The sequence below is a fragment of the Eschrichtius robustus genome, chromosome 3 (assembly GCF_028021215.1).
Source record: "Eschrichtius robustus isolate mEscRob2 chromosome 3, mEscRob2.pri, whole genome shotgun sequence".
Taxonomy (NCBI): domain Eukaryota; kingdom Metazoa; phylum Chordata; class Mammalia; order Artiodactyla; family Eschrichtiidae; genus Eschrichtius; species Eschrichtius robustus.
In genome coordinates, this window is record NC_090826.1 from 35,161,745 (window position 1) to 35,181,974 (window position 20,230).

General features: G+C 51.3%; 1 protein-coding gene and 1 pseudogene across 1 annotated transcript; one reads left to right on the top strand and one right to left on the bottom strand.

Moving 5' to 3' along the window:
- Positions 1-1,357: 1,357 nt before the first annotated feature.
- Positions 1,358-20,025, bottom strand: P3H1 (prolyl 3-hydroxylase 1). Its single transcript, XM_068539672.1, has 15 exons — positions 19,502-20,025; positions 14,963-15,115; positions 13,425-13,614; positions 13,079-13,210; positions 12,093-12,232; positions 7,679-7,768; positions 7,314-7,366; positions 7,012-7,133; positions 5,204-5,331; positions 4,942-5,037; positions 4,354-4,504; positions 3,107-3,224; positions 2,651-2,726; positions 2,246-2,386; positions 1,358-1,829 (listed from the first exon to the last, which is right to left on the bottom strand). The coding sequence occupies exons 1-15, from the start codon at positions 19,964-19,966 to the stop codon at positions 1,674-1,676; spliced, it is 2,211 nt and encodes a 736-aa protein (XP_068395773.1). The 5' UTR covers positions 19,967-20,025; the 3' UTR covers positions 1,358-1,673.
- Positions 15,697-16,418, top strand: LOC137761690 (mitochondrial intermembrane space import and assembly protein 40 pseudogene; annotated as a pseudogene).
- Positions 20,026-20,230: the final 205 nt, after the last annotated feature.

Below are 20,230 nucleotides of genomic sequence, written 5' to 3' on the forward strand. Positions count from 1 at the left end.
AGTCGGCCCCGTCATGGGAAAGGGCGGCTCCACTTCCCCAACTGCTTGGGCTGAATCCTTCTTTTTTTAAATTTTTTTATTTTTATTTTTGGCCGTGCCCCTTGGCATGCAGGATCGTAGTTCCCCAAGAAGGGATCAAACCTGTGCCCCCTGCAGTGGAAGCACGGAGTCCTAACCACTGGACCGCCAGGGAATTTCCTAGGCTGAATCCTTCTTGCTGCTCCTCCTCATACCGTCCAACTGATCAGCAACTCCTGTCAGCTCTACTTTAACGAGATCCAGAACCTGACCTTTTCGCTGCCTTCGCTGGCAACACCCGATCCACAACACCTCTTTCTCCACCCGGGGTCTTCGCAGCAGCCTCCGTTCTGCTCTCCTTGTCTCCGTTCTTGCCATTGTAGCCCATTCTCCACATACATTCTTCACTGAGGCCTTTCAAATGTAAGTCAGATGCTCTCACCCCCCTGCTCAAAACCCTCCAAGGGCTCCTGTCCCACTGGGTCAAAGCCCAGGTGCTCTCAGTGGCCGACCAGGCCCCAGGGACCCTGACCTCGCTGGCTGCTCTGTGTCGGCACATCGGCCTCCTTGCTGTTGCCTTCTCCTCAGGGCCTGACCTGCCTTCTTTTCTACCTCAAAGGATTACACACACACACATTTATGTGTTTGTTACCTGTCTCCCTTACTAAAATAGAAGCTCTATGAGGGCTGGGACTTGTTTGGTTTGACACCATAGTCCCAGCACCAGCACTTAGCTGGTGCTCAATAAATAAACACTGGTTGATTGAATAAATGGGCTCTCAGGGTGCAGGTTCCCAACTCACGACCCCACTGCATCTCAAGCCCAGGAGGGAGATGGGCTTGCGGCCCGAGGAGCTGAATCTCCAGGTCTGCCCTTACTCCGTCTCCTAGAGCTGAGTGTTGTCCTGCACATGGAGGCCCTGAGGTATGAGGACCCTGAGGCCAGACATCAGAGCAGGATGCATGTGGCCGACACGGGGGCAACATGCCAGAGCACTGCTGACCGCTGCTAGCTGCCAGAGAAGGATTAGTAATAATCCCTGCCATCCACCCAGAGCGTTCCAGTTTACAAAATGCTGTCACATCGGCGTCGCATGTGGGCCCCACAACTGCCCAGAGGTGGGCAGAGCAGCGATTATGGTCCCCGTTATACATATGACAACCCTGAGGTCCCTGAGGTTAAGGGTCTGGCCTGAGACTGCACAGGAAGTGGCCGAGCCGGGTACAGAGCTAGGCCTCTTCACACCATGCCTGCCACTGCATCCTGCCCAGAGCAATTTTTATCAAGTGAGACCCCTGGCACCGATGGGCATATTTCCACTCTGAACAAACCACCGAGTAAAAAAAGCCACGAATCATTTATTCTTTGGTGGCCTACACAGGCACTTAAATACTGTATTGCTGTCACGTGGCTGCCCGTGCAGGCCCCCGGAGTGGCTCTGGGCCTGCGTCCTGAGCCCTTGGTCAGGCCCAGGGGGAGAGGGCCGTCCTGCTACGTCCACTCCAAGAGCGGCAGCACCATGTGGACGGCTATGAGCAGAGTCCCCTCAGCGGGGGCAGACCTAAGCTCCCCACTGCTCCTCACCCGAGGCTGGCCAGTCCAGGGTGCAGGACGGAGTTCCTCACGTGGGTGATCACCGTCCACACGTGAGCTGTCAGAGCTCATCCTTGTGCCCTGACTCACTGCTGGAGACAGACGCCTGTACAGGCTCGGGGGGGCCCTCCTGGGCTTCTTGGGGCTGCTCGTGGGGGAGGTCCGTCTCTTCTGGGCTAAAGAGCATCTTCACCAGGTCATCCGCCTGCACCCTGTCCTGCAAGGACAAACCCCCGGCTGTTCAGCGAGGCCTCTGGACCAGGCACTCACCATCTCTCAGGTGCTACTTCCTGGAGAACAAGAAGGCTCTTCTCCAGTGGCCTCCGAGCTCATCCTAATCCCAGCAGGTCCCACTCTTTGGGCAGAGGCAGCAGAGGTGGTACCCAGCGAGGGACCAAGAACCAGGATCACTCCCCATATTGTCCCCCCTGCCCCCCCACCTGGAGCCCCATTCCCAAGGAAGGAAGAAGGGCCGGGGACCACGGTGACACAGTGCCGAAGCGAGGAGTCTCTCTGGACTCCCAAGCCCAGGGCTTCTTCCACGTCTAAGCATCGGCAGTGGGACTGGGGAAGGCGGAAGCAGAACAAGGGCCCTGCCAGGAACAGGTCACGATGGGCGCCAACTGCTCTCACCCGCTCGCTGTGTCGAGCATCCAAAGTGAACCACAGGGCGATGGCACAGCGCTGCCCTCTGGTGACAGCCTTCACTCCGTGAGGGTTTTCCGTGCCCGAAGAGAATCCCACGGCCCTTCCGCACTGGGGCTGCACCTCTGCCTAAAGGGGACGACGAGGGGGGTACACAGGACAGAGACCATAACCTGCCTTCAGAAGGGACACGGGGTCATTCAGGCCCAGGAGGGGATGGCCCCTCTGCCTGGCTTCCCAAAGACCAGAGCTAAAGAGAACAGGTGACTAGTCAGAGGCGCCCTGGTTTGGGGAGCGGAGTGCTGGCCACCAGGAAGACCAGCTGGCCATTCTGCCCACTGCACCTTGAGGTTTTGTCTCCCCTCCCAGGGATGGGGACAAGGGCGCACTCACCGTCACGGTCTTGGCATCTAGTTCAGTGAAATAAAAGTTTCCTCCGTCGAAGTCTGCGTTCAGGTAAAGAATGGCACTGGGAAAGGCAGAGAGCACCTCGACACCGACTTCCTCTTCCCGCCCCTCAGACACCCACGGCTCCAGTGCCTTTATCTCCACCTGCTCCCAACCAGCAGCAGGAGGGGGGCCTTCTCTGAAGCCTCACGAACACGACTCCTGACCTTCCCGCCTCCCTACCCTCGCCCCTGAGAATCCGCCATGCCCTTCTCTGGAGCGCTTCTGTACCAAGTCTACCTTTCCCTGTCCTACTCTCACACTGCACTGTAATGATTCCAGTTTTATCTGACTCCCAATCCAGAGGGTCCTGGACGCTGGGAAGAGCTGGTCCCAAACATGCATGTGTCGGGGGAGGGGGCAGGGCACAGGGCCCTGGGGGCGTCAGAGCAGAGCTGGCACCTGTAGTCCCGGAAGGTGTAGGCGGGGGGCTCCTTGATGCACACGAGGGCCTCGGCATTCAGGATGCAGTTGTCCACGTGGACGGGGTGGCTCCCGTCCTTCCTCTCAGCCTGTGCCTCTGCGGCCAAGGAAACACACGTTAGCACTGGGGCACCTCAGGGGACACTGCAGCTCTCCTGCTGGCATGCGAGGGGAGGGGGTCACTGCCGACCAGCTTCCCTTCCTCTGGTTTGATCCACGTACTCCAAGTCTTTAGACACATAGCAGCAAGACTAACCTTAAACCCTTAACCCTGGTGAGTAAAAACAAGGCCTCACCCAGCCCTTCACTGCCTGCCGACTCTTCCTGGCTTCCTGGCTTCCCGCTGCCCAGGCCCCAGGGCCCCCACCTGGAGGACGGGACACACACAGTTGCGAGTCTGGCACATTCCCTGGGTGTGCCCAGATTTTGATAGAATTCCAAACTTTCTGAGGGAGCGTAAAGTCCTCTAATCTCTGCTGCCCATCAGGGTCATATCGGCACCAGGGGCCGCTGAAGGCTCTGGCATGACAGACCCAGCTGTGGATCACGCGTGGTTCCTGGACACTGGCCGTGCCTCACCCCTCCTAGGGATTGCAAAAGGGAACGTGACAGAGGGAGAGTGAACGATGAACAACCTCCAGCCTGCCCTAACTTGTAAAATAAGTAGTTCTCTCAGAACTTTGGTATTTAACGATTAGTGACAGAGAACTTGCAACGCAGATCGTCATTCACCTAAGGACACCTGTATGCCCAATACCAGCGCTGAGAACCACTGACTTACAGGATGCAAAATACTCTTGAATGCAGCGCTCCGTAATTTGGCTTCTGAGGACCTCACCAGTCTTACGTGGCTGCCCCCCGTCCCCCCTTGACCTTACGCTCCAGAAACGGCCACTTTCTTAGTCCCCCCAGCTGCCGGTTGCTCGATGCCTCTACTCCTTTCCTCATGCTGCTCCCTCCGGCTCGAACGTCCTCCCGCTGCCCCGTCTACTCCACAGCTCCTATTCATCCTGCGCAGCTCTCATCACCTCCTCTGGGAAGCCCTCCTGACTCCCCGGGGAGACTGACTCGAACTTCCTCTGCTGCACTCATTGCACTGGTTTACGTTGGTTCCCCAGCAGGATGAAAGAGACCATATCCTGCTCTTCTCCGTGTCCTCCGCATCCAGCTGGTGCTTGGGTGGGCAGCGTGTGCTGCACGGGGGCTGCGGGTTGAGGGAGGCCCACCTTCGATCGCGGTGCGGCACACCAGGTGGGAGTAGGAGAAGTAGAGGGGGCTGTCCAGGCGGAAGTAGGACGCCATGACACGCCGCACCTTCTCCGTCACGTTGTAGTACAGGTGAGCGCTCTGCAGAGGAACCTTCCCTTCCTGTCCCAGCTGCCGAGGAGACCAGTGGTCAGCTACGCTGCACGCTCCTCTGCGGGCCAACAGAGACCACAGGGGCGCCAGGCCCCATTCCTCGTGCCCACCAAGGACCAGCCCCTCTGCTTCCCGTACACGACTCTCTGCCATCGCCCCCTCCCCTCACCTTCACACTTCTCTTTATGAGTAACCTGCTCAGAAGTACAGCGGTTCTTCAGAAAGCGCTCTCAAGCTTGGGGTATCAGTCTTGCTTGCTCGCCTCATTGTTATTACACTAATAGCTATGGTTCAAAAGTCAAGCTCACCCGGCATGGTTTATCCTGCCTCCGTGGCAGCTGGGACGCTGACAGGCAGACACTTTTACCCTTCCTACCACCATCTCCAACTCCTCCCCAGAGCCTGCACGTCCCCCTCCCCCTTCTCCACACTCTAGAACACAGTACTGACCCTACCTTGAGGGCCTTGAAGACAGTGACGCCATAGAACTTTTCGCTGGGAGTGTGTGGGGAGGTCTGACCCCGGTAGCCATCTCCTAAAGTTGCTGCTGCCTACGAGGCCCCAAAAACAGGTGGAGTTAGCCAGGCAGCTGAGGGCCCAAGAAGAGGTGGTCGACTGCCCGCAGCAAGGGGCAGGCAATCGTTCAGCACCTAAGAGGCACCTAGTCGGGGGAGGCTGGGCCCTTAGGGAGATGGTATGGTCACCGGGTTCCCTCACATTGGTCAGTCTCTGCAGCTCCCGGCACTCATCGTCAGAGATGACACCATCCATCACCACCCGCTGGGAACCGTTCAAGACTTTGGAGGTCATGGTGAGTCTGATACCGTCATAAAGCAGGGGGCCACCTGCAAAGCAATAACACCGGCTAAATCCAGCAGTAGTTCTGTCCAGACACTCTCCATCAGATATTGCCTTGCTGTAAGGAAGAGAAATTCCAGTTGTTTCCTGTTCACCAGAGAAACCTCCCGTTTGGTCGCTTCCAAAGGTAGGGTGGTCCAGAGGATGGAACTTAGAGCTGAAGGGCAGGAGATCCAAGTCCTGGTCCACAGCTGTTGGCTCCTGGGCTTTCACGCGTTGTTGAGGAAACATCATAAAGACATTCCTAAAACATGAGTTCAGGACCAGAAAGAACTGGGTTTGACTCCTGGATCCTCCACTTACTAGCTGTGTGACCTTGGCAAGTTACTTAACCTCCCTGAGCCTTATCTCATCTGTAAAGCAGCATCTACCTCGTAAGTTTGATGTAAAGAACAATATGACAACTTAAAAGTTTAGCACGATACTTGGCACCTAGTAAATGCTTAAAAGTTTAGCTACCATCATATCATCATCTATTTAAAATGAGGATCTTACAATCTGCCCAACCCACTTCCCAGGCAATTATGAGAATCAAGAGAAATAACAGGGTGAAAGCTCTCTGAAAACAAAGGAATGCTGGACAAATTCTTTAACGTGCTAATCTCATTAAATTAAGCACTTGTTAATTGAAGCAACTGTAGAGTAAAGGCCAGCCTTTCTCTCTTCTATTTCTCCTGGTGTCTCTCTGTGCTGGGGACATACCAGAGACCCAATTCGACTCCATCTATTATTTACTGAGGCCTCAGCGTGTGCCAAGCACTGTGCTAGAAAAGGCAAGGGATTAACACCTGAAGACAGCACCTGTTCCAACAATTACACAAATGACCAACACAAGGCAGACCTCGTGAAAGTACAAAGTGCCTTGGAAGTTCAACAGACATGGGGGTGGGGATCCCAACTGGCCTGGAGTTTAAGAAAGGCTCTGTAGGGTGGATCTGAGACGCCTCACGGGGAGAGATGATGGGAAGTGTACAGGTGGAGGCATAGGCCTGAACAAAGACTTGTGAGCAGAGAGAGGCTCAAGGACGAAGAGAAGGTATAAATGGGGAATGGTAGAACATACGGTTAAAGGGGCAGGCAGGGAGGACGGCATCAGAGTCCCTGTGTTTGGAAGACTGGTCTAGCCCCCAGGTGGGAAGGGGCAAGGACAGATTGGAGGAGAAAAGATGAGTGCAGAGAGGAGGGGCTGGGGGCCTGATGCACGCCTGAGGCCATGGGACAAGAAAAGGGTTGGGGAGAGAGAAAGAGAGCAGAGTCCTAATTGGCAGGCCCCCCCGGAGGACTGGAGGGGATGGGCAAGGGGGGACCAAAGGAGACCTGAAGATTTTGAGGCTTGGTAACAGGACAAATGATGGCAGCTGGGAGAAAACAGTTTGGGGGTAAGGAGAGAGGACAAGTTTTCTCCTATAAATACTTACTGAAGCAAACTAAACTAGCGTCACTGTGACTCAGGAGCCTTACTTCTTAACCAAAGGCCAATTCTCAGTGCTCTTTGCAGGTGGAAGTCCCGTGGGTGAGTGAAGAAGGGCCACGGCGGGGGTGAGCCCTGACCCGTGCCAGCTCGGATCCTGAGGCTGCTCTCTAAGGGGAGCTGCCCAGCTGACGTGGGGACCACCAGCCTTGCTGCCCCCATGACAGCCGAGGTGGCCCCACGCTCGTCCTCTCACCTTCCCGGGTCAGCCTGCTCACGTCCATTGACTCCTTGGTCTTCTCTTCCACGAGGGTCTCAATCTCCTTCATCAGGTTTCCGATCTCCTGGGAGATGCGGGCGGCTGTTTCCCGTTCTGACCTGCGAGCACAGCCAGTCTGAGGGCTATATTCCAGGGCCAGCCCAGGCTCCCACCCCAGCTTCCCAGACTGGACCTGCCCACCCCTTGCCAGGAGTTCACATCTGCCTCTGCCTGGGCTCAGGAAGCCTCAAGTGCTTCATCACACCGATCCAATCATGCAGTCTCTTCAAGGCCCTCACTTCTGTTTCTCTTGCAGTCTCTTGGGAATCACCTCTTCTGGAGTCCATGAATCCTAAAAGCAGAGCAGGAAAAAATGAACAGTGTCGGGTGACCTGCTGAATCTTCCAGGTCTCGATGCACATACTAGGGCCTACAGGGAATCCACCTTCTCACCGGCCTCCTTTCAGGAGATAAAGTGAGAGGTCTCTGGAACTGAGTCACCTGTACCTGGCTGCCCAGAATCCCCCGTCTCTCGTCCACGCAGATCTCCTGTTTGGCTCAACCCCCGAACGGCCCTCTCCCCAGAGGCACACGGTGTACAGCTCAGCCCATCCCTTGCATCCCCGCCCCACTCCCCACTCCGGCTCCCTGCACCCTGGCTCACCGGGTCAACAAAGGGAATTCCGAAAACATCATAAGCGAAGAAGAGCAGTTCTTTCTCCAGCAGGCTTCGCTGGTGGTACTCCTGGGCACTCTGAGGAGACGCAGTGGGAGGGACGCCCTGGTACTCAGCCCTGCCGCTGGCTCTAGCCCGCACCCCCCGCCCCTGCGTTCCATACCGTTGCCCCCAGTGCGACCCAAGGCTTCCTCTCCCACTATCACTAGTGTGTCCATCCCCCCATTTGGGACAAGTCTCACGTCTGTGCTCAAGGGTTCCTCTTGCCTGACACAAGCAGCCCCTCTGAGGGTGGCACAGCCAGGCTTCCCTTATAGGGAAACAGCCCCCCTTCCTTTCCCTGCCGTTAATCTCTGAGACAGAAAACCTGAGGATTCTCAGGAAATACTCTTTAAGAAAGGAAAATTCCTTCTAGACTTCTGCAGGAGTTCAACACGCAGGGGAAGAAAAACCTAGGTGTTAGGTGACTCCTGCGTTATTCATTTAATCTTTACAGCCATTTTTGAGGTTGATAAGATTATCCTCATTTTACAGACGAAGACACCGAGGTACAGAGGGGATATGCAACTTGTCTGAGGTGACACTATAGGAGATGGTAGAGCAGGGACCTACATCCAAGCCTGGGTCTCTCCAATCCTAAAGCCCACGTGCTTTTTCCTATGCCTTCTGCCTCCCCTCAGACTTGGAGTGGACGGTATCCCTCCCGGGAGTTGGGCCAGTGCAGGAGCAGCTGGGTCCAGCATCCGGCCATTCCCACACGTGCTCAGTGGTAGGGCTCACCCAGGGCAGGGAAACTAAGTACCTTCTGGGGTCACATCTTTCCCTAGGTGCCCTGCTAGTCTCCCAGCAGCAGAAGAAGGAAGGAAAAGAAAAAGAAGACATCATCAGTTGAAATAAAAGATGAGGGCAATAAGGAAAACTTTAAAGGTGTCAATGAGGCCTATATCACCTATTATATTTACCCAAGAAGAAGATGGAAATTTTCTCCTAAGGAGTTTAAATAACTGGCCTCCCTCACCTAGTGCTGGACACCAAGCTAGGTATGTGTTATCTCCTTTAACCCTCTCCAACTGCTCTATGAGCCTGCCAGGAAGCAAGTCCCACTTCTACCATTTACTCATTCAACACTGATTTACTGAGTATCAGCTATGTGTCAGAACTGTGCCGGCACTGGGATAAAGCAGGGAAACAGAGATTCCGGCCACCGTGGGCAGCCATAGGCTGCTGTGCAAGTTAACTCACTTCCTGGAGCCTAAATGTCCTCATCTCGAAAATGGCAAGAATAGCGCCCACCTCACAGGGTGCCTGTGATGATTAAATGCGATGATGGGTATAAACCACGTAGCTCAGTGCTTGGCCTGGGACAGGGCTCAGCAGATGTTAGTTACCTTCTGTCCAGAAGGGCAGTTCTAGTTAGAAATGGTAGACTGACCACTTATTTTCCCTTTCTGCCCCAGACTCACTAATATGACCATAAAGGGTCAGGGGGAGGGGTCTTAACCAAGCAAAGAGACTAGGAGAGGTGCCATCTCAAATCCAGACGGTCACCATCTAGCGGCCAAAGAGGACAACGACAAGGTCACCAGTCTCCATATGGGAGGGGGTGGCAAGAGGAGCGTTATTTCTATTAGAGACTCTCAGGATTGCAGATCCAAGAAGGAAGAACCTTGGTTTTTAACTTCAGGGTAGGTTGGTGACCCCACCTCACTGGGTTGTTATGAGAATCAAACGAAAGAAAAGCTATGAAAAAGTTTTGTAAACTATAAAACGCCACACACATTTGAAGGGTGCTTATTTTCCACAGTAAGCGCCACAACAACCAGAATGGGAGGTCTGTTACTGCCGCATCATCCACCTGCTTCTCCCAGTGAACAGAGGAAAAATGAGCCACCCTGGGCTGGAGTGCGGGCAGGGCAGGAGGCTGTGAGGGCGGTATCCTGCCACCCGTGTGCCCCGGGGCCAGCGCCGTGCACGTGTCCCCCAGGCTGGGAATGTGGTGCCTAATTAGACATGGAGAGGAGGGAGGCATGAACCCCCTGCCCCACCGCCAGTTCCACCTCTCCCCTCCACCTGGTCAGCTCCCCTCCTCCAGCCCCCCGCCTCACTCAGGCCTCAGCAGCTCTCTCTGCTCTGTGACGGCCTCCAGCACCTCCCATTCTGAGCCCTGCCCCATCACGTCTCGTCAGGCTGCTTCAAACCCTTTGAGGGCTCACCACTGCCTGCTGCACACAGTAGGCTCCAAGGTCCTGGAGAGGCGCTCAAGACCCCTCAAAAATCTGACCCTCCCGGGCCTCACTGCCTGCAACTCCCCAGCACCATCTTCCGTTCACATGGGACTGTTGTCCAGGTGGTTTGCATATGCTGTTCTCCATCTAAAAGGCCCTTCTCTGACTCATTCACCTACTAAAAGCTTTTAAAACCAATTGTCAACACCACTGCCTCTTGTGAAGCCTTCCCGGACCCACCAGTTGCTTACTTTTCCTCCGTGCTCCCACTCTAGCTCGCTGACCCCTCTACTATGATATTCACCACAGCATTTTACAAATCTTGGATTGTACACCTTTCCAAGGTGGTTTTAGATGGCATTCAAAAAGACATGAAAGTAGTACAAATGTAGCTAAAAGAAACTCCCGGAGTATCGATAGACATAAATAGAAATGTTCAGTTCTCCCCCGCTCAGCCCCTGACCCGCAGGCCCGTGCCTGGGGGTGCGGGGGTTAATCCCGATGAACAGTTTCTTACCAATCTGTGCAGAAAGTTAAAAAACTTAAAAGTATATACGCATTACCAAAAAACGTAAATAGTATACCACTACAGTTCTATGTCTTCTTTCTCTTTACCTAAAATTACATCACGGAGACAATTTCATATTGGTGCGTAGGAATCTACTCAAGCAACGTAATGGTTATCTTGTATGTTACTGAACGAACGTGCCATATTTTATTTAACCAGTTCCCCAAATTGATAGCATTGAGCTTGTTTCCAGTTTTTTGCTTTTAGCGGCGGACTTCCGATGCACACCTGTGCACATTTACCTTTGCACGCTTGTGTAGTACAGCCAAGGGTGAATCCCCGGCAGTCAGATCGCTGGGTAAATGAACAGTACAGTTTGCAGCCCTACCAACAGCTCAGGGGTGTGCCTGCTCCCCTACATGTGTCCAACAGACTTGTTGCACACACAACTGAGGGGCCTCTAGAGTAACTGTAGCTATGTATCTTTTTTTTTTTCTTTGACAAAAGGAAAAACTGATCCAAAGTTACAGCTATTTTTACAGACTGTAAGATTGGGTTTTGGAGAGGCCAGCAGGACACAAGTGATTGAGGGTCACAGTGACAAGCCACCCCATCTCAGGAGGTGGCTGAAGTTGGAGGTAAGAAAACCCGCCGCCTGCTACTTGTGTACCGTCAGCAAGACCTCTGTGATGCCACCTGTCCACACAACACTTTGTACACCACCTGTCGGCTCACTATCTCATTTGACCCTCACACTCGTCCTGTGTTGAAGACAGAGCAAGAACCATAATCCTATTTTACAGAAGGAGAAAATGAGACTCAGAAGGGCAGTGCAGCATGCCTAAGATTCCACATGATGTGTCAAAAATCACATGGTTAGTAAGTGGAGGAGCCAGGACTTGAGTCCAGATTAGTGACTTCAAATCCACCTCATTGTTCTGGGCTCAAGAAGGAGAGGATCTAGGGCCTGTGCGAGGCATATGTACAAATATCGAGGTTCACAGTATTGAACTTCACTAAGTTAAAAACAGAGAACTTTTCATGTTTTTAATACAAAAATGATACCCGTTCACCGCAGGGAATTTAGAAAATATAAAGGAGCAAAACACAAAAATCACCCGTAATTCCAGAAATAGCCATTGTTAAATGAACAGCACAAAGTGCAGTCCCCCCAGCAGTGCAGGCATGGGCCTGCTTTCACTTCAGTGCCTTTCGTTTTAGTCTTTCTATTACATAGATTTTTTTCCTTGTTCTGGAGTGAGATGGGTATAATGCTGAAACAGGGAGAGATCGAACAATGGCAGGAGGAAGCGGGGGCGGGGAAGAAAATGGAGGCAGAAAAGAGGTGAGTGAAAAAAAAATTTAGCATGAAGTAGAAAACGATAAATCTTGGCCAAATCAAGTCTCAAAGTGGAGGTGCTGAAAAAGGGAAAGAACATGGCTGCTTTGCAGTTCTGCTTTTCCTTGCCGACTCGGAGAACAGACTTCTGGGCCCAGATCGTGCTAATTAAGGTTCTGGCTTATTCCCCGCTTTCTGTGCACTCACACCCACCCAGGCAACCTGCCCCCACCCTGCCCGAGCAGCCCCGGCTCCTTCTCCTCTACCCGACTCTCTGCTTTCTGGTCTGGGTTCAGCTGGCAGCCACCCGAAGTAATGCAAGTCTCTCACCTCACGGGGGCCGATGGATCTGGCTTGTTCTTCTCCAAGCATGGCTGTATAGTAGGCCAGATTCTGGCTCATCACCTCATCATTGGGGAAGAAGAGGAGATAGGTCTTGGCACATTCAATGGCCTGTGTGTAATTCCCAACTGCAAAGGGGAAAAAATGGCTGAGAAGAAAGCGTCGAATCCTGGGTACCGTGAACCGCCTCGTGTTCAGTCTCAGCACAGCTCGAGGCAATGATGACATGGCAAGGTGGCACCAGCTACATAACATGACTGCCTGATTTGGCGGGAGAAATTACAGAATAAATTACAGAATATACGATTGATTTTTAAGGTGCTCAGTGCCTGCAAGTAATTCAAACATTGGCCTTAATACTCCCAATCATTAGACCAATTTCAGGAATATTCCCCTGTCTTCCTACTTTTTTTTCCCTATGGATTTTCAGAAGAGAAGGGAAGATTACAGTAGCAGATTGTCTCTTTGGCAGAGTTCTTGTTGATATGTGTTGGTCTCCTCAACCATAAAAGTGTATATTCTTGAATATGCTGTAATGCTTAGCACACAGTGGGGACTCAGTAAAGACCCGCTGACTTGTTGCTTTTCTGGATACTGACAGCCCCCTCACCTCACCCCAGAGCATCAGTGCTACATGAGGGAGAAGGGTGGGGAAATGCCCTGTGAGCTGGCTTAAATGGAAGCACACCCTTGCCTTTACTATAACTTAACTCAGGTGCAAAATGAGATTATAAATGTTACAGAGGGGACCAGAGGGTGAGGTCCTAGAGTCTCCCTCCCCCAGCTTTTCAGGCTGCTGGTACTGTTTCTTGGGAGGTGGCTTGTAACAAGGTATTCAGGGATCACCTGGCATGGTGCCTGCCAGAGCCGCAGAGAGAAACCAAACAGCCTGAAGAAGCACAGTGGCCATAATCCCTGCCTTCCTTGCTTTTGGCTTAGTGCAAAGCAGCTGAGAAAGAGAAAGGAGGCCTTACTGTTATAGTAGGCAAACTGCAGATAATTATAATGCGATGGGAGGAAGTCTTCAAAGGGCTTCTCTCGACTTGGGTGGGAAGCAAGCTCCGTGACACAGTTCTGCTTACAGCTGAGGACCTGGATGTAATGGTCTGAAAGGAATCGAGGAGGGGGAAGAACCGTAAGGTCAATTTCCAGGATTCAAATGCTGCTTAAGATGAACAAATTCAAGTGGAAGCAATTTTCAGTCAGATTCCCAGATTTAAGAGATTCAGGAATGAGGCTGAAGATGCTGTGTCTGCAGAAATCACGTTGTCGCCCTCAGAACCCAGAGGCCTGGCCGAGGGCTGGGTTTGGGCCCCGCACCTGTGATGGCCTGGAGGAGGTCAGCGTTGTACTCCAGGTAGTTGTAGCCGTCGTAGTCATAGGGCCCTTCACAGAGGGCACGGCACTCCTCATCGGCCACGAAGTACTCCCGCAGCGCCGTCTCCAGGTGGGGCGCGGCTTCCTGCAGCTGCTCCTCGGAGTAGAGGCGCACTCCCAGCCGAAACTCGTGCTACTGGGAGGAAGGGGTACTCAGATGCAGGGCAGGCTGCGGACAGCCCTCCCTCCTTGCCCACGGCCACCTCCGCGGGCATCCCCGTGGCCCTCTCAGGTTACGGATGCAAAGGGTGCCTGCTACACAAAGAAAGCCTGCTGGAAACGGTCTTTACTTAGTCAGTCTTTACATCTGACTTTCTTTTGAAATTTGAAAACATTTAACTCAACCTACTTGAAAGATATATGGGAATTCACTGTCATTTTCTTGCACTGTTTTTGTAGGGCTGAAAGTTTTCAAAATAAAAATTTAATAAAAAAAATTTAACTCTTAGCTATCAGAATGTGGTTTGAGGTGATGAAAGCAATCTTTCTAGCAGTAAGGAGTGATTTGGGCTGCTGCAGCTGATTATGGACTTTGCTTCTGCTCTCTGTGGGATACGGCTCCCTTCTTGCAGACAATAACCATTTTCATTTGTCACAGAATCACTAAAAAAGAAAAAAAAAGAAAAACACCCAAACTGTGTAGAGTTGTATAATGTACTAGATGTACACAGTTTACTTTTAAAAGTCATTTTGATGTTGTTTCTAATATGCCTATTTCTAAACTACAACATAAGCCCTTTATGAAAATGCTATATTGGGACTTCCCTCGTGGTCCAGTGGCTAAGACTCTGTGCTCCCAATGCAGGGGGCCCAGGTTCAATCCCTGGTCAGGGAACTAGATCCCACCTGTGGCAACTAAAGATCCCGCGTGCTGCAACGAAGATTCCCCGCAGGCCACAACTAAGACCCGGCGCAGCCAAATAAATAAATAAATAAATATTTTTAAAAAATGCTATGTCATCATAGACAATACCTCCTATGGGACACAGACTTTTCCTGCTAAATAAATAAGAACATTGAGGAATACTGTACCACTCACTGTAGTGAAAAGCAAAAACCTACATGACCTAAAAAATTTGACAAGTAAACGAATACGATGTGTGCATAAGACGGATTGTCATGCAGCCACTAAAAACTGTGCTTTCAAAGAAAATTTGAAGACATGAGAAAAGACGCATCATATAATATTAGTTCAAAAGAGATGATGAAAAATACATACACAATATGACGCCAAATTAGGTTTAAAAATTAGAAATACTGAAGACTTAAAAAATAGGCCAAAATATCAACTACTAGTTTTCTGAAGGTGGCACTATTATAGATGATTACTTTCTGTTTTTTACGTATTTGCATTTTTCTAATGTTGTACAATGAACATACATTACTTCTGTAATCAGAAAGCAACCCTAGTGAACGTCACTATAATAAAAAGAAAGAGCGAGAGAAAGGGATAGCGTTCTTTGTTTGTTTTTTGTTTTCACCATATGGGGTTTGGCCTCAAGATCCTTGAAGTCGGCTTCCTTCACCCCAGACATGGTTTGATAATAGTCCAGGTTCTGACGCATCTCCATGTGCTCAGGATTGCCCACGAAGAAGGTATGAGCTGCTGCTACGGCTTTCTCCAACTTGTTTATCTACGGGTGAAGAACAAGAACATGGTTGTCACAGCCAAACCTTGATGGTTTGTGTCCAAATGTGCAGTTCACAGTAAACAGGAAATCCCCGCCTTCCTGAGCCTTCCACTCTGTGCCTCGGCCCCTGCCAAGCCCAGAAAACACACCTATTGCAGGAACTACATACCAGAGATTAGAAGCACGGGGCCCTGGGAAGGTTTTCAGCTATTTCCCAAATCAGCATTAGGGATTCCTCAAATTACAGGAGGCAATGCTTCAGAAGTGTAAACATTCTATTCTAAAACAAGGGTGGTATTGTAGGGGGAATGCTATGGAAGACTGACTGCCTAAATAATATACTCTCGAAATTCAGATGTGGCGACTAAGCTGAAGAAAGTCTAAGGAGTCAAGGATTAAGGGGTAGGAGAGAAACAGCAGTTAACAATTAGACCATGCCGGAGAAATTGCTTAGGGGGGGGAAAAAGAAAAAAAAATATATATATATATATATAATTTTTTTTTTCCCTGCATACGTGTTTTTGACACATTCAAGGAAAAGATGGGTGGCTGAAAAGTCTTAAGATCCTATACAAAATCCAGACATGGCATCTTCTGACTTTTCAAAGCCCAGGGCTCATGAGGTTAAAACAAGTGGCTATACAGAAATCTGAGGGGGGAAATGTGCTACAGGTCACAATCATGCCCATAGCAATGGACTCCAGCATATCAAAATTACACAGCTTCATATGCAGAATCCAAAATAAATCACTAGGCGGGTCCGTGCGGGTCTCCAAGCTGCCTGCTTGGCAGCGGAGAGGTCACGGCATGAGGCCACCGCCACAATTGCCACGAGGTCAGAGCGCTGGGCTGCACTGTGGCCTACTGCCGGCAGGAAGGGAAGGATCGAATCGTATTTGTGACCAAAGAAGACCATGAAACTCCAAGCAACGCAGAGCTGGTGGCCAACGATCCCAATGATCCGTAAGAGGAGCACTGATGGATCCTGCCCAATGGAGACATCAGCTGGAACTGGCTGTGCCTTGGGGGCACGGCCAGCGGCCCGTGTGGGGAACAGTTCAAGGCGGCCTTTTCCTGCTTCCACTGCAGCACAGATGATGTCAAGGGGTTGGACTGTGTAGACCAGTTCCAGGCCATGCAGGAGTGCATGCAGAAGTACCCGTACCTCTATCCCCAGGAGGAGGAGGAGGAGGAGGAGGAGGAGGAGGAGGAAGAGGAGGAGGAGGAGGAGAAGCCAGCAGATCGATTAGAGGAATCGGCTGCTTCTGAGGTCGCCGCGACAAAAGAAGAGGAGGGGTCCAGCTAATGAAGGCCTGGGGCGCTGGGCTCCAGCCTCCTTCAGAGCGTATGAACCTCTCCAAGAAAGTGTCTCTCCCTCTGTTGTTCTGTGCATGTAATGTACAAAATAACGTATTGTGCTGATCAGGGGTCTTGGCCCCTTGACATATACACTGAAAAATGGGTTGTATGTATGTGTACCGCACATGAACCTAACAGCGAATGTAGCTGCCACTTCTGAATTCTCTTCTCAGATTGTCCTGAATTTTGCCACTTTGAAATAACGTGCTGAATAATCTCAGCAACCAAAAATCATTATCTGAGAGTGTCTCTTGTGAGCGAGCTGATTTATTCTGATTCCTTGTATCCCTTTTAGTAGATTTTACACCCAGTTGGAAAGTGAAATAGAAACAAAACATCTTCCTTTAAAAATGCTGGAGTGGGGCCATTCCTTGTAGAAGGGGCAGGATGATCAGCCCTTGAGTACTTGACGAAGCACTATGCTTCATTTCTGATATATTTTGGTTTCCAGTTTGCATTGAGCTCCAGGATTTCTATATTTGGAAAACAGGGCTTTGGACCCTCTGAGTGACTCCCTTTGTAAGTGAAGAGAAAGGCTGTTTTTTTCTGTTCTTGTTATTCCAAAAGCCCTGGTTTGGGGTCTGTGTTCACACTGGCTCTGTCTCAGCCTGTTCAGATGCAATGTTCTTGAGAGGTGGGGACCTAATCATTATCAAAGTAGCACCCGAGAGAGGAAACGGTGTCAATTAAAAGGAAAACATGATTTTTACCTGGAAAAAAAAAATCACTGATGATCTAATGATTAATTACATGGGTTGTGGTGTCAGACTGGTGACAAAGGTAGGTTTAATTATTCACTTGTTGGGGCTTTAGGCAAGTTAAAGTTTACTCTCTAAACTCAGTTCTCTAATCGGTTATCTGGAGATAGTACTCGCTACCTCACAGGATTGCTGGGAAAGTTAAATGAGAGGATATATATTCAGCTTCTAACACATGGTGCTGGGCACATATTAAGTGCTTAATAAATGTTAGCTCAATAAATATAAATCCTAGCACGTTAGTAATATGCTAAGAAAAATATTTTTTCTTTTCTGATCATCAGTACTAGTAAATGCACACTAAACAACAAGTCAGCCCTGGCTGTGACCCCCAAATAGCTAGGTGACCCACTGTCAACAATCCCCATCTCTGTACCTCAGTTGCCTTAATTATAAAATTAGAAATTCTCTCAAGTCTGTCCCTTTTACGGATTGATTCTCTCTCCCATATCTTTCAGCACTGCTCTTGCCTTTCTCTGTTCTCCTCCATCTCCACACCCCTCACCCCACCCCTAGACCTTCTTTACCCACTAAGCACGATGCACCTCATTTCTTTCTCTTATGTGGACAACTGCAGTCATCTCCTAATGGTTCACCCTGCCACCACTTTCTCCTTCTCCCAAGGCCTACGTCACATGGCTTCCAGAATTAGCATTCTACAACCCAGTTCTGATGATGGCTCCTTGAAGCCTGCAGAATTCTCTTCCCAGTCTGGCCCCACTCTATCGTGAATGGTCATCCTTCCTCTCCTCTAACAATATTTGGGATCAGCTTCAAATGTCACCTCTTCTTTCAAGTCTAACTTCTCTGACACAAAGCTAGATTCCTCCTCCTTTGTGTTCCCACAGCTGGATGTACATACCCTTTTAGTAGCCCTTACTACTAAAGTGACTCTTAACAGCAAAGCAAGGTAACACAAAAAAATATAAGGTCAATCATTTTAATTACCTGTACAAGAACTGGGATGTAGTAAATATTCAATAAATGTTTGTCAAAGAATTTTAAAAAGTGCTGTTAAGTGACATGACCAAAGACATAGCCCAGTTATTTTGGTTTCAAGTCCAGCACACTTCTGGGAAACTAGGAGGAATGGACCAGAACTTTGTAAGCATAATGCCTGTGGAAAGGTGAAAATTTGAGGTCCCCAAGATTTTCTAAGTCTCTCTTCAGGTTGAATTGAAGGTCTGTTAAACTATGGATATAATAGATACCCAGTACAGCTCCTTCTTCCTTTTTTTAAAAAAATTAATTAATTAATTAATTAATTTTTGTCTGCGTTGGGTCTTCGTTGCTGCACACGGGCTTTCTCTAGTTGCGGCTAGCTGAGGCTACTGTTTGTTGCGGTACGCAGGCTTCTCATTGCGGTGGCTTCTCTTCTTGTGGAGCATGGGCTCTAGGCGCGTGGGCTTCAGTAGTTGTGGCATGCAGGTTCAGTAGTTGTGGTGCACGGGCTTAGTTGCTCCGCGGCATGTGGGATCTTCCAGGACCAGGGAACGAACCCATGTCCCCTACATTGGCAGGCAGATTCTTAACCATTGCACCACCAGGGAAGTCCCTCCTTTTTCCTTTTTTCCCCAACAAAATGGGCTAATAACAGCAGTTACTTTACAGGATAGTGCCAGGATCTGGGCAAATGAATTAATAAACGCAAAGTACTTAATAGCCTGAAAGTATGTGTTGGCTCTCATTATCATCATAAATCAGAAGCACTCCAAATCTATGTATACACTTGGACTTAAGGCACTCTGGAATTCCTAAAAATACTCATTTTCTTTGGAAACCTGACCGACCAGCCAGAGGGTCCCTTACAGGGAGGGGCCATACAGCCTCTACTGGCGACGTGGCAACCTCATGTCCTGAAAGAAAGCTGCTGCACTCGGGCAGCAGGAAAAGCATCACTGAAAAGCGAACAGGAAGGAAGATAATGTAGAAAGGTCCTAGCTTCTCACTCGGTCACTTACAACAAAATTAGGATCAGAGACCCAAGCTGCCGCTGTAGTTCCCTCTAAGAGGCCTCTCGGGGAACACAAGACCAAGTTTTGCTTGGTCTGTGCCTTAACCCCGGCTGGATCTTTGGGGTCACCATCTGCCTATGCGAACCGGCGAGGCTGGTCTCCCGGCAGGGTCTCTGCTCTCCCTGGATCCGGGAAGAGCTCCCTGGCCAAGACGCCACTTTCCCTCTCTGCGAGCACTTCCCTGGCCCCCCAAGTTCCCCCGGGCCAACCACACCCAGAAGGATCCCGGCCGCCCCGGGGCCCAGGCAGATCTGCACCTTGAAGTAGGCGACCTGTAGGTAGTTGTAGGGGCTCCGCTTGCTGAACTCCAACTCCAGCTCCTCGCTGAGCGGGTGGGTGGCCGACGGCCCGAGGCAGCGGCGCAGGCAAGCGGCGCGGCGCAGCAAGCCCCCGAAGAAGCGTAGGTCGTGCAGGGCGGCGGCGCCCGAGGCCTGCGCCAGGCTGGGGGGTGAGTCCGGGTCCAGCTCCCATGGGAGGTCGGCGGCACACCCGGTGCGGCAGCGCAGGCGAAGGGCGCGCAGGGCGGCCCGCGAGCGCAACGCCCGCTCCATGCTCAGAACCACCCCGGCCCAGTCACCGCGAGCATAGGCCGCGGCCCCCTCCGCGAAGAGCAGATCAGGCGCCGTCATGTCCCATTCCGCCTCGGACTCCGCCTCGGCCCGGCAAGCAGCGGTGGCAACCGCCAGCAATGTGGTCAGCAGCCTCAACGAGCGCGCCGCCATGGTCGCTCAGACCTAACGGGACCGCTGGTTACAGGCCAGGGAGGCCAGGGAGGCGCGAGTCCCACCCCCGGGAATCCCCGCCCCGGAGTGAAGCCCCGCCCCGAGTGAAGCCCCGCCTCCCAAACCCAGCAGCGCACGCCCAGGAGGCTGCACCGCCTCTTTGGCCTTCCCCCAGCTTGGACCCCGCCCCTCAGCAGAACCAAGAGCGTCAGCCGCAGCCACGCCTCCGAGCTCCGGGCAGCTCCGACGCCCAATGGCCAGGGA